The 16,361-nt window shown below is 52.5% G+C and overlaps 6 protein-coding genes across 6 annotated transcripts; 3 read left to right on the top strand and 3 right to left on the bottom strand.

The window, feature by feature from the left end:
* Positions 1-1,288: 1,288 nt before the first annotated feature.
* Positions 1,289-3,149, bottom strand: AYO20_10336 (AGC/RSK protein kinase; the record flags this gene model as incomplete). Its single annotated transcript, XM_022648594.1, has 5 exons — positions 1,289-1,563; positions 1,642-1,819; positions 1,912-2,450; positions 2,546-2,880; positions 2,959-3,149. 5 exons carry the CDS (start codon positions 3,147-3,149, stop codon positions 1,289-1,291), a joined length of 1,518 nt encoding a protein of 505 aa, XP_022495472.1.
* Positions 3,150-4,024: 875 nt separating this feature from the next.
* AYO20_10335 (hypothetical protein) lies at positions 4,025-8,271 on the top strand (the record flags this gene model as incomplete). Its single annotated transcript, XM_022648593.1, has 7 exons — positions 4,025-4,123; positions 4,189-4,376; positions 4,438-6,332; positions 6,387-6,562; positions 6,613-7,142; positions 7,210-7,513; positions 7,597-8,271. 7 exons carry the CDS (start codon positions 4,025-4,027, stop codon positions 8,269-8,271), a joined length of 3,867 nt encoding a protein of 1,288 aa, XP_022495471.1.
* Positions 8,272-8,765: 494 nt separating this feature from the next.
* Positions 8,766-10,260, bottom strand: AYO20_10334 (hypothetical protein; the record flags this gene model as incomplete). The annotated part of the gene is made up of 2 exons (XM_022648592.1): positions 8,766-10,099; positions 10,155-10,260. The coding sequence occupies 2 exons, from the start codon at positions 10,258-10,260 to the stop codon at positions 8,766-8,768; spliced, it is 1,440 nt and encodes a 479-aa protein (XP_022495470.1).
* Positions 10,261-11,040: 780 nt separating this feature from the next.
* On the bottom strand, positions 11,041-11,502 carry AYO20_10333 (hypothetical protein; the record flags this gene model as incomplete). The annotated part of the gene is made up of 1 exon (XM_022648591.1): positions 11,041-11,502. The coding sequence occupies one exon, from the start codon at positions 11,500-11,502 to the stop codon at positions 11,041-11,043; it is 462 nt and encodes a 153-aa protein (XP_022495469.1).
* A 1,044-nt stretch (positions 11,503-12,546) lies between these two features.
* AYO20_10332 (hypothetical protein) lies at positions 12,547-13,560 on the top strand (the record flags this gene model as incomplete). Its single annotated transcript, XM_022648590.1, has 1 exon — positions 12,547-13,560. The coding sequence occupies one exon, from the start codon at positions 12,547-12,549 to the stop codon at positions 13,558-13,560; it is 1,014 nt and encodes a 337-aa protein (XP_022495468.1).
* A 515-nt stretch (positions 13,561-14,075) lies between these two features.
* On the top strand, positions 14,076-16,000 carry AYO20_10331 (hypothetical protein; the record flags this gene model as incomplete). The annotated part of the gene is made up of 5 exons (XM_022648589.1): positions 14,076-14,302; positions 14,377-14,551; positions 14,620-14,981; positions 15,058-15,323; positions 15,384-16,000. 5 exons carry the CDS (start codon positions 14,076-14,078, stop codon positions 15,998-16,000), a joined length of 1,647 nt encoding a protein of 548 aa, XP_022495467.1.
* Between the last annotated feature and the right edge of the window lie 361 nt (positions 16,001-16,361).

Raw genomic sequence — 16,361 nt, 5'->3', positions numbered from 1 at the left:
CTCTTTTGTTTTTTTTTTTTTTTTTTTCAAGCATCCATCTAACCGCTGTTTTGCAGCTCGGAATGGACTACCACAGTCACCCCTACTCCAAGGGTGGGTGGGCCGTGCATAGCCCAGGCTACGTCACCAGGTATCTCAAAAGCCTACAGGCTTCTTCTGGTAATGTATACTTTGCCAATGCTGATTGGGCGGATGTATGGAGAGGTTTCATTGACGGCGCGATCGAGTCGGGTGCCAAAGCCGCTGCCGCTATTCACAAGGCTCGGAGCACTTGATGGCGTTCCCCTCGGACCAGACCCCGATCTACTGGAGTGTTATGAATCGCTTCGAGGTCCGCGATCCAAGGAGGTTCCTTGGCAAGTGCATACACAAACAGATGAAGAGAGGGTTGAGTACAGAGTGGGTCGATTTACTCGGAGTGAGACTGATCAAATGTAGGGGTATGATCAAGAACGAAGTTGACTATATATTAGGAATCTATAGAACGAGCATTATATATATCCCCGTAGCGCTGTATCCTCTGTGTGTTCTGCCAACAGAGCACCTCAGATCACGCAGAGCAAATGTCAGTCACTCGTATCATACCTAGGGCCGAACCTACAAGGTCACCGCCCCAACTCGTAACATGGAGTACCACTTACTGAGCCGATGCAGATAAAATAAAGCCTGTTCTCGGTCTCTCATCAAGTATCAGTGCCTGATCTATTGCAATCAAACATTTCCCACTGCGACAATACGGCCGATGTGCCAATGCCGCTAAGGCTGCAAACAGGAAGCGTAACAAGAAGGGCAAAGGATTTTGGGCAGCCTTGTCCAACTGAGCGTACGTTCCGCGTCCATGGGCTTTACCAAGCTGTGAGGTCAAGACACGAGACACGAGCTGTGGAGCGAGACTGGATTGCAAGGGTTGGTAATGGTCATTGTAAACTATCTGAGAGCTACAGGAACCCGGCCTAATGCCAAAAACTAGTGGTCGGGGGCACCAAGGCTTAACCAAGCCACTCGTCTTGAAACTGTTGGCCTACGAGATCAAGGTGAACCTGACTGCATCATTTTTTCCCGCTGCCTGTAACAGTTCGCCTTCCCTGACGTCGTCATTTTCAACCGGACCAGTAACAGCAACAAATAGAGCGTCACGGCAAGCGACGACATGTCGACAAATACGGGCCACGTGCACCAAGACTACGCTACGAGCCAGCCTTGCGATTTCCATGAATGACTACCAAAGCATCCATCACGTACGTGCATCCAGCGCTACCTTGTACCCGTCAATGCGCAACATCGATGACTAATTCCGCTCCAGCTTGTAGCCACCCGTCAACAGACGCTGAAATGTCCTGTTGGGATCATATTTGAGAGAGATGTCGCCGAGTCGAGCCACACTTTCCGTTGCATAGCTACCAATAACGTCGTCGTCGGGTCCTGCGTTGTTCATCCAGATCTGCTGCTTCAAAACGCCGAGTTCCCGCGCAGCGGTCCGCAGGCGTGCAATGCATGTTTGACCCAGCCTCAACATGAGCTCATCATCTTCGGCACGCAGCCATGCATTATCGAGGAAGACGACTTGTTTCCATCATTGTCAGCGGTTCGCACCACAGATGCACCTATTGGTGTGGCTCGCCTGATGCGGGTAAAACATACTGTTCTGATCCTCTTCATCCCAGCCGGGGGCGGTCCCCCCGCGTTCATTGGACATGCGAATGGTGCGGGCGGCAATCGGGGAAAAGTTCAAGCAAGCAACAGCGTCCTTCGTTTTGCTGGCTTCATCGAATACCTCATAGAAGATGTCGACAGCCCGTTGGAGGTAGTCCAGATCGGCCTTTACGGTAAGGCAGAGCATGAGCGATCTACGTAGATGGCACGTCAGCACAGCTCGGGCCCTGGGAAAGGGATGGTTCCAAGGGGGCGTACGAACCGTGTCTCCTCCGAAAAGTAGATTCGGGGATGAATATCATCCTCTTTAAACTCGTCATGAGCTGCGAGTCGCGATGGCCTGCAGTTCCCAGTCACGGCCGCAGGTGCTAGAGCGAAAAAGCCGCCAAAGGCATAAGGATGACAGCCCTCTAGAACGTTTCGGTCGGCGGAGAGCACGCTCTGGATGTATTTCTGGCCACTCAGAGTGCCAAAACCTGTGAGCGACTCGACCCCTGGATCGATCCCAATGCGTCTTGTCGCGAAATCGTGGTATGCCTCCAAAACTTTGCGCTGCGTATCGTTGCTGTGTTCCCAGAATATCTGCCCACCCCACACCCCTTCGGGAGCCGGGAACGTGGCCATATCCAAGCGAGTGACGATGCCAAAGTTGTTGGATCCGCCCTGGAGAGCCCACCACAGGTCCGTGTTTTCGTTCCTGCTGGCGTTAAGCACCTTACCACCACTGGTGACGATCTCAAAGTTCACGACGTTCTGGCACGACCATCCGTACTTGTGGAACCAAGGCGAGTTGCCGCCTGTCATCGGTCAGTCCTAGGGCTCTCTCTTCTTCCAATGCTCGGCTGACGTGGCTTGGGAGATGATAAATGCTGGTGGTGCGAGCAATACATACACCCGGTGATCTGACCGACACAGCCCACAGGTGCCGAGTGGCCGCCGGTGGTGATGAGTCCGAACTTCTCCAAGTGTCGATATACCATGCCCCAGCGGTTACCAGCTCCAATACTGACGACCCCCGACGCCTCATCAAGATGCAGCGCGTTGAGACGGTGGGTGGAAATGAGAAGCCCGTCTTGAATGCTCGCCCACCCTGGGTTTGGCGAGTGACCACCCCCACGCACGGCAAACTTGACATCGTAGAACTCGAGGAGCCTCACCGCGGTGGCGACATGGCTGGTGAGGGTGGGATGGAATATGGCTGAAGCAGTTTTGCGCGCGAGCCACGACCTTGGGTGAGAGCGAGCTAGAATCAGCTTCCAAACACATTCCCACGGAGCTGGCAGACAAAAGGCAAGCGGCGCTCACCAGTTGCCTTTGACGGACAGAGAGTAACCCTCGGAGCCAGGAAACTCGACCAGGTCTGGATGTAGCAGAGACAAGGTGAATTCCACCACTTTGCTGGGAGCGGCCTGCCCGTTTGCCGTGGCAATCTCTATTTGCTCGGGACGCAGCCCAAGGCTCACAAGAAAATTGGCGCTTTCCTCGGCAGAGGGCATGATGTCAAAAAAAAAAAAAAAGTCGATATCCAGTGCGGTTATGTGTCTCTATGCTGAGGATGGGGTCCTAGTCGATCTGCTGCCTACAGTTTGGGGGCTTCATATACAGTCGTGCGCGCACTACGCCAGCCTTGCCCCGTCCCACTTAGTTGGATGGATAACCTTTCTGCTGGGTGTACCGGGCGGCGGGCTCCGCACGGTCTTTCGGCTTGTATACTACCCACCGAGAGTCCGCGATACGACCCGAATCTCCGCCTGCAGTTTTCGCCCGTGACCGTGACGAGCATTCAAGTGCGGCTCCAACGAATGTTCAATCATTTGCGCGCATCGCACGCTCAGCCACCATGGTGAAATACATGGGGCCGAGGAGGCACAAGCCCTTCTGCTAGAGTGACATGCTGAAGCCTCTTTGGAAAAGTGCGAGAGTGAAAGGCGTGCTGAAGATGTCTGTAAGCACAACGATGGTTGAACAGATGGTTGCCGGGCTCGAGTGCACGGTTCGAAGTCCAACATCAATTCATCGGCAGCCCCGATCGCTCACCGTGCTCAATTTTCCAAAGCTCTATCTTTGCCACCGCTCATACCTTGAGCTCGATATTCGCTCCCCACTCGTAAGATCCCGTTCGGGACTTGTGACTCCCCGAAGGTCCATCGAAATTACGCTAAGTGAAGGACGAATAGATATGTCCTGGCTATAACACGACAAATATGTTTTATATAGCAAGGCACATCCTCTTTTCTACGTGATTTCATAGCCGAAATCATCCTGCACTTTCATCCTCATTCATCGTCTTGGTAGGGGGCTTCGACCGCGCAACACTTTCAGGACTTCTGGGTTTCCGGTGCGCTATCTGTTATTTCCTCCACTTGCCACGATGGGCGCCACCGAGCAGGGGGAAAAATCAACAGCCTCGGACACGTCAGGCCTGAAGCAAGAAGCTGAGGAGAAGATCGGCGCGGGGAGCGCCTACCTGGTACGTGAAAAGTGAGAAATTCTGCCTTGTTGTTTTGAAGGCTGATAGCTGTTCCCTCTGCCCAGAGAGTCTTTCAGTATGCCACCTCGACCGAATATTCGATGCAGGCAGTGGCCACTTTCTGTGCTATGGCTTCTGGTGTGGCCATGGCGCTGGTGAACTTGGTATTTGGTGAATTTATCACCGTCATCACCAATTATGTCACTGGTCTTTCGACCGCCGATAGATTCCGCAGTGACGCTGCAAGGCTCGCGTATGCTCCCTAGAGGACCGTATCGGCGCAAGATGCGACAGAGAGCTGATCGTGAAAGTAGCCTTTACTTCTTCGTCATCGGGATCGGTCGCTTTATCCTTAGCTATGGGTACAGCGTCCTCTTTACGCTTGCGGCGTACCGAATCGCTCGAAATATCCGCTACCTGTACCTCAAAGCCGGCCTCAGCCAGGACATCGCCTACTTTGACTCTGGGATCGGCGGATCAATCGCGATGCAGGCCACTTCTAATGGCAAACTGATCCAAGCAGGCATTTCAGAGAAGCTGGGATTGGTAGTCCAAGGAGTGGCCTGTTTCATCGCTGCCTTCATCTTGGCCTTTGTCACTCAGTGGAAGCTAACTCTGATCTGCTGCTGTATAGCGCCGGCAACGCTGCTGGTGATGGGCATAAGTTCCGCGATGGAAGCTGCGATTGAGACGAGGATCCTCCGGGTCCACGCACAGGCCGGCTCTTTTGCTGAGAGTGTCTTGTCAAGCGCTCGCAATGTCCAAGCCTTCGACCTTCGAACGCGACTCGTGCGAGAGTTCAACAAGTTTCTCAAAGAATCACACCGTCTGGGAAACCGGAAGCATGCCGTCCTCGGCTGCATGTTTTCTGCTGAGTATTTCGTGATTTTCGCAGGGGTTGGCTTGTGCTTTTGGCAAGCAATCCTAATGTTAGCCCGCAACGAGGTGGACAAGCCTGGCGATGTTTTTGTGTACAGTAACCCCCTACTCATGATTGTTGTCCCCGTACTTACCGGTCGTAGGGTCCTCATGTCCGTCATCATCGCGTCCGCCAGCTTGACTGCCATCGCTCCATATTTGATCGACTTCAGTCGGGCTGCTTCAGCCGCCGCGGAGCTATTCAGGTTGATGGACCATCCCTCGCCTATCGACCCCTTTGATAAATCTGGCGAGCAACCTTCGAAGATCGAAGGCACCATTCACTTCTACAATCTCAGCTTCAGCTACCCCATGCGCCCCACCGTTCCGATCCTCCAAAATTTCAGCCTGTGCATTCCTGCTGGCAAGGTGACCGCACTCGTCGGGGCCAGCGGATCCGGGAAGAGCACCATCATCGGGCTCATTGAACGATGGTACAACCCAGTATCTGGCACTTTGAAGCTTGATGGCCGGCCAATCGATAAGCTGAACCTTCAATGGCTAAGAAAACATGTACGCCTGGTCCAACAGGAACCCGTCTTGTTCTCAGGTACAGTTTATGATAATATCGTCAACGGTCTAGTTGGGACGCCTTGGGAGCATGAACCACGGGCCGAAAAGTTGATCCGAGTCCAGGAAGCTGCCAGGATTGCTTTCGCTCACGACTTCATCAGTGGCCTTCCTGATGGCTATGATACAATCATAGGTGAACGGGGCGGATTACTCTCTGGTGGTCAGAAGCAGAGGGTCGCCATTGCTCGAAGCATCATTTCACAGCCACAGATTTTGCTTCTCGATGAGGCTACATCAGCTCTGGATCCTCATGCAGAAGAGGTCGTACAGAAAGCGCTCGACAATGCTTCCAAGGGCCGGACCACTGTGACTATCGCTCACAAGCTAGCCACCATCCGCAACGCGGACAACATTGTTGTCATGGACAAGGGCCGCATCCTTGAGCAGGGCACTCACCATTCCCTTCTGGAAGCTGGAGGTGCTTATTCGCGCTTGGTCAAAGCTCAAGATTTGTCATTGTCAATCCAGCCAGACTGCAACAGCAATAGCTCCGCCACCGATCAGAATGAGGCTGACACCGCGGAGCCAGACGATCTGAGCAAGGTCCTGACACACTATTCTACGGCCACACGACAACAAATGGAGTCTGACCTTGACCGAGATGATTATGATAGATGGAGGCGTGTTGGACTTTTCCACACGGTTGTAAGAATTGTCAGGACGACTCCTGAACTTCGAGCGACGTATTTCTGGTTAGCACTGGCGTGTGCAGGAGCAGGTAAGCTGAGAAGCGACGACCGACATTATTGAATTTTTACCAATGTGCTCGCAGCTGCCTCTTTTCCCGGCCAAGCCATCCTGATGTCGAAGTTTATTGAGGTTTTCGAGCTCACCGGCTCTGCGATGCAGAAGAGGGGAAGCTTTTTGGCTTTGATGTTCCTCGTCATGGCTTGTGGCTGTCTTGTCGTCTACTTCGCGCTTGGCTGGACCTCCAACGTCGTTGCCCAGGTGAGATAGGTCTGTACAACGATATCCTCGGTTTGCTGACCATGTACTAGACCCTGAACCACAAATATCGAAAGCAAATTATGAATGACATGCTCCGTCAAGATCTCAGGTTTTTCGACCGTCCCGAGAACACCACTGGCGCGCTATCAAGCCGCGTGGATTCTTATCCTCAAGCCGTCTTTGAGCTCATGGGCTTCAACGTTGCTCTGATCTTTGTTTCCGCCATGGGTGTATTCGCATGTTGTATTGTAGCCCTGATCTATGGATGGAGGCTAGGCGTTGTCATCATTTTCGCTGGACTGCCACCCATGCTGGCCGCTGGTTACGCCCGGATACGGATGGAAGCTACCATGGAAGCCAAGATATCGAAGCGGTTTTCGATGAGCGCTTCGATTGCATCAGAGGCGATCAACGCCATCAGAACCGTCTCCTCGCTCGCCATTGAGGACTCTGTTCTTGACAACTACAACAAAGAGCTTCAGCGCGCGATAACCGATTCTTTTTCCCCGATTCTCCTTATAATGCTTCCTTTTGCCTTCACGCAGAGCATTGAGTATGCTTTTCAGGCATTGGGTTTCTGGTCAGTTCAGCTTCATTCGATCCACTCCACGTTACCCTGAAGCCGCCAAACTGATGTGTTTGTCCAGGTACGGATGCCGGCTGGTCTCTTTTGGGGAATTGAGCATGACCAACTTCTTCATTGCATTCCTGGGAGTATTTTTCTCCGGCCAACAGGCCTCTATCATCTTTGGATTCGCAGGCAGTATGACCAAAGCCACCAACGCAGCCAACTACATATTTTGGCTTGAACAACTGCAGCCCAGCATCCGTGAGACTGATGAGAATCGTGCAGTCGCGCCTACTGACTTCAAGTCGCTCGACATTGATGGGGTGCAATTTTCTTATCCGCTAAGGCCAGAAGTCCGTGTCTTGCGGCACGTCGATCTCAAGGTACGTTCGAAGCTCCCAACGTGCCCTCCATTACTCGACCGCTTCCCATTGGACCCTCGATTCGAGCTGACTCATGATTTTAGATCAAGCAAGGCCAATTTGTGGCGTTTGTTGGTGCCTCTGGCTGTGGAAAGAGCACAATGATCGCGATGTTAGAGAGATTCTACGACCCTGTCCGCGGTCATCTCGTTTTGGATGGTAAGCCGCTGGATCGAATGAACCCTTGGCTGTTTCGCAAAGAGGTTGCCCTCGTTGAACAAGAGCCGAAGCTGTATCCCGGAACCATACGAGAAAATATCTCCATGGGTGTTGCCACAGACGATATGGCATCAGTTTCTGAGTCGAACATCATCGCAGCCTGTCGTTCTGCCAACGCTTGGGATTTCGTCTCCTCATTGCCCGAAGGTCTTGACACCCTTTGCGGATCCAACGGCCTGCAACTGTCTGGAGGACAACGGCAACGAATTGCAATTGCCAGAGCGCTCATCCGGAACCCTCGTCTACTGCTTCTCGATGAGGCTACGAGTGCGTTGGACACCCAGTCAGAGAGGGTGGTGCAGGATGCTCTCAATGAAGCTGCAAAGACTAGTGACAGAATCACAATCGCTGTGGCCCATCGATTGTCGACCATCCGACACGCAGACGTGATTTGCGTCTTCTATAACGGCAAAATCTTGGTAACAGGGACCCATGAGGAACTTCTCGCCAAGAGCAAGATGTATCAAAAGATGTGTGAAGCTCAGAACCTGGGCGCCTGAGCAGACACAACTCTTCCGACTGCAAGCGTATCTATATTAGACCTAAGATGGATATATTGATAATGTAATTCGATGGATAGAACGGATAACTATACTTCGAGATGTTTTTCGGGCCCTCAAATATAGGTGGTTCGCTCGGACGACGGAGCGATCTCATCCTCGACTTAATCCTACGGAAAAGCCTGGTCGTAGGCTTTCATCGTAGGAGACGCCAAGAGAGGGTTTTTCACAGAACCTTAGAGATTCGAGTCTCCTGCTATTATTGTCGGTCAACACTTTAGAGGACTTATACACCTACTGTCGAACAGTCAGACATAGTGGGTAATCCGTGGCAAAGCTGTTGAGGCAGACAGGTTTCAGGGGGACTACCAGGACCACGACGCCGAACGTATCGCCCGGAAACTAGAAAGAGTCCGAAAAGTGGAAGGATGGATGCATCTCATTAAAACGAACCAGGGGGGGAGACACATATTCTGTTGTTGAGAAATGGAAAGTTATAGCCTGAACACGTCGTACTTTTGCTCTGCCATCACGGCTTGCCATGACACCTCCCGGGGAACGCAACTCCGGGCCCTCCTCGTCCACACTTCCTCCACCACTTCACGAAGGATTCGTACGTTTCGGAAGCCAAGTTTGTGCTTTGTCTGGAACCACTGTGTCATCCGAAGCTGGAGATCAAAGGTCGATGCTTCCGCAGCCAGGACGAGGGCCGGCCACATGGTCATACAACCGGCGGTGTCCCTTGTCAAGCTCTCGATGGTCTCAAGTTCATGCACACCAGACTCCACGAGGTCGCTGGAGGCATCAAGTGCCCTCCGCCGTATGCTCCGTTGGAAGTAGACAATACTGGCATAGTGAAATGCCTTGGCCACGTGGTGTATGACCGTGGCTCGATGGTTCGGCTTTATCTTGAGTGAGGGCGATTGCGGGGATGGGCAACTGAGATGCAGTTGCAGCTCGAACGCATCCAACTCTTGGTCCGTCGGGGGTCGGTGTTTCGCCGTCGAAAATTGGTTCATCCTCGCAAGGTTGCTGAAAAAGGAACTGCAAGCCCCATAAGAGGGATCTGGACCTATTCCTCTGGATTGTTTGCCCAACAGGTCCCAGCCGCCCTCTTGAACATCCAATTGGCACAGTATCGCCATATAGAGCATGTCACGAATGAACTCGTCTTCGGTATCACATCCGTGTGCGGCGAGGTATCTGAGGTAAGACATGCCACCTGCAAGGTGGGCTCGCCAGCGTCCCGTGGTGCCCGCAATTGCATCCACGACGATGCATGCCATGATTGCCAAACCAAGGGACTGATTCTTCAATTCCTCGTGCCGGCCTAGGTTGTAACGCAGGTGCATAAGCGCAAGCCTCTCGTGTTTGAGTGCGAGGATTTCATGGGCCTTGACGCTGCCTTGAGTAAGCTCAAAGAGGTTGAATGCGGCCCCGGCGCATATAGCATGAAATATTGTTATGTCGGCGCTGGATTCTTTGGAGCTGCTCAAGAGACCGGTCAGGGCCCTGGAACACATTGAACTTCTGCAAACATTGTCCGGGCCGTCAATTATAGCAAGCTTCACGCTCAAATACGTCGACCAATGGTGTATTAATTCTTTTTGGTCATTCGGCATCGGAAGGAGGTCCAGATGTCGAGTCTGCACAGCCGACAGAAATGACAGACGTGGCTCGCGAGGTCTGCAGCCTCTTCCGTCTTGCATTTGCAGCTCCATGTCAGCCGAAGGTGAATCAATAGGCTCTGGCTTCCCACGGCCCTCATTCGTGGCTAGAAGACGCTCGTCGAAGGAGGCACTGGAATCTCGGCGGGCATGCACCCGCCCTGAACAACGAAGCGTAGCGGCTGCTGAAGCGTCCCCGCCCGCGTGGGCGGCCACCTTCCCTGGCCTGGGCGAGGGTTTCAGCTTCGGAGACGTATTGCGCGCAGCATTTGGGTCGCCGCTTGCCTGGTGTGAATGGGTCGAGAGAACAAAGTGTCGGCATTCTGACCAGTTGAGCCGGATGTCGTAACCTTCACAGTGTTTCCCACGGCGGATGCAGCGTTGGCAATGAGGCCGTGCCTCATCGCATTTGATTCGTCGAGCGCGGCATGTCCAACAGCCCGTGTAAGTCCTTGCGCGCTGAGTGATTTTTGATCCTGCCATCTGCAAGCGAGAGGAAGGCGGCAACAACGAGAATTAAACCTTTCCCGTAAAAGGAGCAGAGCCACCAGTATTTGAAGGAAAACGCCCCAGAGTTAGATGCCAGTGGGAAACGACTCCATATCTAGAAATCCGGGGCAATGAGATAACGTACATAAAGAGCGAGCGATAAGACTAACCAGTGCCTACCCCAAGTGAGGCGGGCAAGGCCTCGACCCGTGCCGGTTTCGGTGGTTCTTATCGGCCGTCCAGCCTGCGGGAGCACCAACCTGTCTAAATCTCGACAGATTGCTAGTGCGTTGCCCGCCGACACCTACAGATCTGCTGAGCAAGACGGTTTGACAGTTATTGGTAACCTACAGATAACGGCACAGTGGTATACTGAAACCACCTCATTTTCTCGGTAAGGTTCCGCTGGAGTGCCCGTTCAAGATCCATCACCCTAGGGTCCCTGGTCCCTGTGACAGGCCAAAGTCATTCTTTCTGAGGACACTCTGATTCCTTTGTCTCTGCCCGCCCTCCGAGTTTGGATTTGGCGCCATGCCCTCGCCCACGACCGTCCCCGACTGAGTACATATCCCGGCCTCCCCATCAACTTTCTGGTTCTGCGCCTAATCAGAACTCAAGCCCCAGTCGTGGACATCACACCCTCGACCCAGATCTCAATTCGAGCTTTGGGCCATAACAGTTGAGGTACAGTGACCGCGGTCTGAGCTGGCTTGTTCTGGCCACAGAACTCTTTGACTAATTCGCCATAATGGGGAAGCCCTTCCGTCCCCTCGACAGTAAGGTATGTTTGGGCTTTATACACGGACCGCCACCCATCCGCGCCTGCGACTTTCAACGCCTCTTCAACGGCCACAAACGCTGCACGAAACTCCTCTTTGATGGAGTCGGGGATGGAACCGTCGGCGATGCGCCCAAGTTGGCCAGTAATATGGACGGTCGTGACGTTAGATGGGACGGTAACAGTATTCGACAAGTGCGCAAGAGCTGCCATTTCTCGTTGAGGTCCGGCAGCGTTGAAGTATCTCACCCCAAGTTCGGCAAGTGGCGTTCCGTGGCCGCGATATTCAGTTGCCATCGTAGCTGATACAGATAACATTGATTTTCGCCCGATCTCGATGTGGTGGGAGCCTCTTCAAGATGTCCTGGTATTAAATATGACAGAACGCTCTCTTGCTGACGAATGTGGAATGAATTTGTACATTGCTACCCTTACACAACTTGGAGATGAGTCTCCTGGCAGGTTCCCGAGCCACTTCGGGGTTTCGGACAGCATTCAAGATGGGAAAGAGTTCCCTAAAGCATCCAAACAATCTCAAGCGTGCAAGTAAATACGTGGCGAGCCAGCCTTCCCACATCCCAACACGTCGCGCTCCGCGGCCGAAAGGAACAGCTCGATAAGGTCGCAGCCAATTGTACTACCCTACTTAGATGGCACTCCTCAAACTGGATAGAATTGCGAGCGGAAGCGACCCAAGATTGACTCGGCGAGAGCTTCCAGAGTCATTCTAGTGCTCCGGCAACGCATCTAACTTTCGGACCCGGGTTTTCGGGTTTAGACAATTCACCGAAGAGCTGGGAATGAATCCGGTACGGCGTCGTGCTGGCCTCTCGTGTTACGAAAGGCCATGAGGTGATTGTACTGTATCATGTTATCGTCCTCGCCCTCGTCCTCTTCGCTCATTAACTCTTCGCACCTTGTTGCTCCGATTGCAGAGGGTGTGACCCACTAACCCTCTCGCCGCAATCCCTGTAAGGCCACCATCGAGGATAGACGTGTCTGCTGGACTGTTCACCTTCCACTCACACAGAAGAGTATCACGCCGAAGCCTTGAAGCAGTCGTTGCTGCTAATGGGAACTCGAACAGTTCAAGGAAGTCATAGCGAGACCCCAGTTCTCAGCTGCCCCTTAGAGTTCGATAAGGAATTTGTAAGAGAAGCGGTATTCTCAATGATCTAAAAGCAACTGTCAACTTCCGGGGTGTTTCATTGATGACAATCAAAACAACATTGTAGTGAATGAAAAAAATTTAAATGATCACATCTGCACAAAGCCACCTCGTGCTAGAAGTTGGACTACCCCCAACCTTGAATCTGAGCCGTTCTCTCGCCCGTGGACATCATGTCAACAACTATCACCCCACCTGTGACTGTGCCTCAGTACCTTCCAGTCGAGTCACCAAGACAGACGGAGAGCCTCTCCAACATCTCAGATGACCGACTGAGGCCTTTGCCTCCAGTGAAGGAGTTTCAATATGGAAACTGTTCAGATGAAGAAGTCATCAGAGCTTTGATTGTGACTGGGGGTGTCATCATCCGCAAGGCCGTTGAGCAGCACCACCTGGATCAGATTGAGAAGGATACTCGCCCGGAACTCGGCGATCCCCTCAGTTCCGAAAAGAACCACATGAGCGATACCTTCTCTGAGCAATCCAAGCGGGTGTTAGGCTTGCCAGGCAAGTCCAAGACGTACATGGAACAAGTCGTCCAGCACCCTTTGTTCAAGGCCATCCGTGACGAGCTTCTTACCGCGCACTTCAAGCACTGGTTTGGAGATAAGCTCCATGAGAGTCACGGCAAGCCACAGTTGCACAACACCATAATATTCTCTGTGAGACCAGGGGCTAAAACCCAAGGTCTACACCGTGACGACACCATCTCCCACAACGTATGCCAACGCAAAACCGCCGATCAGTATACCCAAGGCCAGGACACCGCCATCGGATTTTTCGTGGCGGGCAAGCCAGCCACAAAGGAGAATGGTGCTACCCGCTTCATCCCAGGCAGTCACCTGTGGGACCATATGACCCCTCCGGACGAGAGTCTCACCGTGCAGGCGGAGCTGGAAAGAGGCGATGCTTTCATACTTTTAGCTAGTGCCTACCACGGAGCGTCGGCCAATAAGACCACGGACCAGGAACGCCTTCTGTACAGCTGCTTTTTCACCAAGTCTTTCCTACGACAGGAAGAGAATCCATTTCTTGCAACTGACTTCGAAACACTTATGAGCATGGGATACGACGAGGAGATGCTCTACGACATTGGCTATGGCATCGGAGAACCCTATTCTGGTTATTGTGACTTTCTGCCGCCGATCGAGTATCTCAAGTTGAAGAAGCAGAGAGCTGCGCAATAAATAGAATGTGGACATAATGTGAAGTTTTCAACCACATTGGCGATGCACGTTTCCACGTTGCTGAATGGACTGCCTCCAAGATCTTTCGGTGACCAATCAAATGCATGCGTATGTGGCAAGTTTCGTTCTAATCCAAAATAGGAAAGATATAACGAGTCAGTCCGTATCTCGATAGGAGGCAACTCTGATAAGACTAATAGTGTACTCGCAGGGCATATGACCAGTGATAGGGCAATCAGCGGCTTTTGAAAGGGCATGAAAGCCACCGTTAGCAATCGTAGCAATATCGATATCGACATGTGGTTGTGGAGGAACAGTCTCCCCTCCGATCTCGTCCTCGAGCGACGTATAAAGCCTGCCAGCCCCTATTGAACGACACAGCCCATTCAAGCAACCTGTCCCAGGCCAAGAGAAGTGCATGCCTGTGCCAGCGCTGGGGAGAGCACAATAAAATCCAGATCTCCCAATCTAAACCCGTGCCGGCGGCCGCGACCCAGTGAAGCACGCATATCCAGATGGACAAGGACAATGGCCTCGTGATGGAGACAAAAGACGAAGCTGCTCCACAAGTCACTGACAGGGGAGATCGCGAGACTGTGAGTGTACAAGAAGATTCAATCAAGACCATCGCACAAACCACAACGACAATACCAGGAGCCAAGGACTTAACACTGAAGGAAGCAATTGTGGCGTGGCCATACGCGGCTATGTGGTCAACCATATTTATGATGCCGGTGATACTGTATGTACGCTCCACGGCAAAGCCAGCCTGGCCGGCCGTGCCAGATCATGTTACTCACTATTTCCATATGGCAGCGTGGCCTACAGCCCCGCCTGGATCGCCGTCCTCTACGCCATGCCGGCTTTTGCAAGACGATTCGGCTTCAAATTTGGCGACATGTACATTATTCCCGCGCAGTGGCAGTCAGCGCTGTCAGCATGTGCCATGATCGGACAAATCGTTGGAGCTCCTGTCTCCGCTGTGATTATGGTGAGTGCGGTGCCATACATGTCAACAAAAAGGCAGACAGAATAGAACTGAACGTGCTGCTGTAACAGGACAAACTCGGTCGCAGAATAACATTCCTTGCAACGCTTGCACTTACTGCTGGCTTCGTCTTCATTCAATTCTTCGCCGTTTCGCTAGGCATGACCCTTGCTGGCGGCCTGCTCGTCGGGATCACAATGGGCTCGTACGGTGTGCTCTCGCTTACCTATTCGATCGAAATTGCACCCTTTCGACTGAGAGGCGTGATCGGTGGGATGTTCAGCCTCAGTATTGTCGTGGGCACGCTGATCACCGCTTTGGTGTCGTCGAGGACGGTGTCAATAGAGAACGAGTGGTCGTACAAGGTCGGCTACGCCTTGCAATGGGGATGGCCCGCCATACTGATGCCCTTGATTTACTTCGCGCCGGAGAGGTAAGTCCACCAAATTCCAGGGCGGGCTGAGCCCCGTCAGGAGTAGAATTTCAGGACCTGCAACTAATCAACGAAGCCCGGTATGGCTCATCCGCCAAGGCCGGAGATTCGATGCAGAGAGGTCGCTCCGTACGCTCGCGGCCGTAGACTTCGACGTGGATCCCACCCTCAGCTTGATCGAGGAGACGGATCGCAGGGAACGAGAGATGGACGATGCTACTTCGTACGTCGAGCTGTTTCAAGGCACCAATCTTCGCCGCACCGCTGTCGCGGTAACGTGCTATGTCTCTATGATTGCTACTGGCACGGTCTTGATCAACCAGCTTGCCTATTTCATGCAATGTATGTTTACATCCATGATCGACGTTAACCAGCAAGTAAACTGACCAATGATGCTTCCAGTGGCTGGGATAGAGGCAGAGCTTGCTTTCAACATCAATCTTGGCTCTTTCGGGGCTGCTGTGATTGGTTCCTTCGTTGGCATGGGACTTCTGGCCAAATTCAACCGACGCAAGATCTATATTGCCGGTCAAGCACTATCGACCCTCATCCTCGTCATCATTGGTATTACGCAAGCTGCGCCACATTATTTCTCAAGGCCTTCAATCGTACGGGGACAAGCTGCTTTATTCGTCATCTGGAACTGTCTATACGGCGCCATCCTCTCTCCATTTTCTACCACCATTATGGGTGAAATCTCCAGCACACGACTTCGGTCGAAAACTATCGCTGTTGCGAATATTGCCCAGTTCTCTGGGGTCATCATCGCCACGGTCGTCAATCCTTACCTTATCAATCCAGACGAAGCGGCTTTGCAAGGATATATTGGATTTATCGCAGGAGCAAGCAACCTGGTATTCCTCGTCTTGATATATTTTTACGTCCCAGAGACGAGTCGGCCTTCAGACGAGCTCGACGCCTTGTTCGAGCACAATATCAGCGCAAGACACTTTGCAACCTATGATCTTTCACGGCTTACTGCACCAGAAAGTCGCATTTCTATCACAGTCGCCGACTAGCCGACCAATCCTTGAACCCAATTCGGTGTGAGTGCCAATCGACAAGATTGAGAATGGAAACAGCTAGTTTACAAAGGACACATCGAAGCATCGCGCGGGGAGTCGATCAACTGTTTACATTGACTTATCAGCTTTCTCCTTACCCTTTCGCCACAAACAGTCGATGGTCGTCTTGGACCACCTCGTCGCAACGTGAGATTCACGGCATAAGTCAAGTTCAATCACAATGTTAGGAATGAATTCATCGTATCTATACCCTATAATCCAGCATCGTCTAGCCTTGAAAGAATGCATCAGTCCGGTGTCCCATCCATGGATAAAAGTTTGGAGGGTGAGTTCAATATCAGGTCCCATGGGCGAA

Source organism: Fonsecaea nubica (assembly GCF_001646965.1).
Source record: "Fonsecaea nubica strain CBS 269.64 chromosome Unknown Scaff108, whole genome shotgun sequence".
Taxonomy (NCBI): Eukaryota; Fungi; Ascomycota; class Eurotiomycetes; order Chaetothyriales; family Herpotrichiellaceae; genus Fonsecaea; species Fonsecaea nubica.
This window is presented reverse-complemented; position numbering and strand designations above follow the sequence as displayed.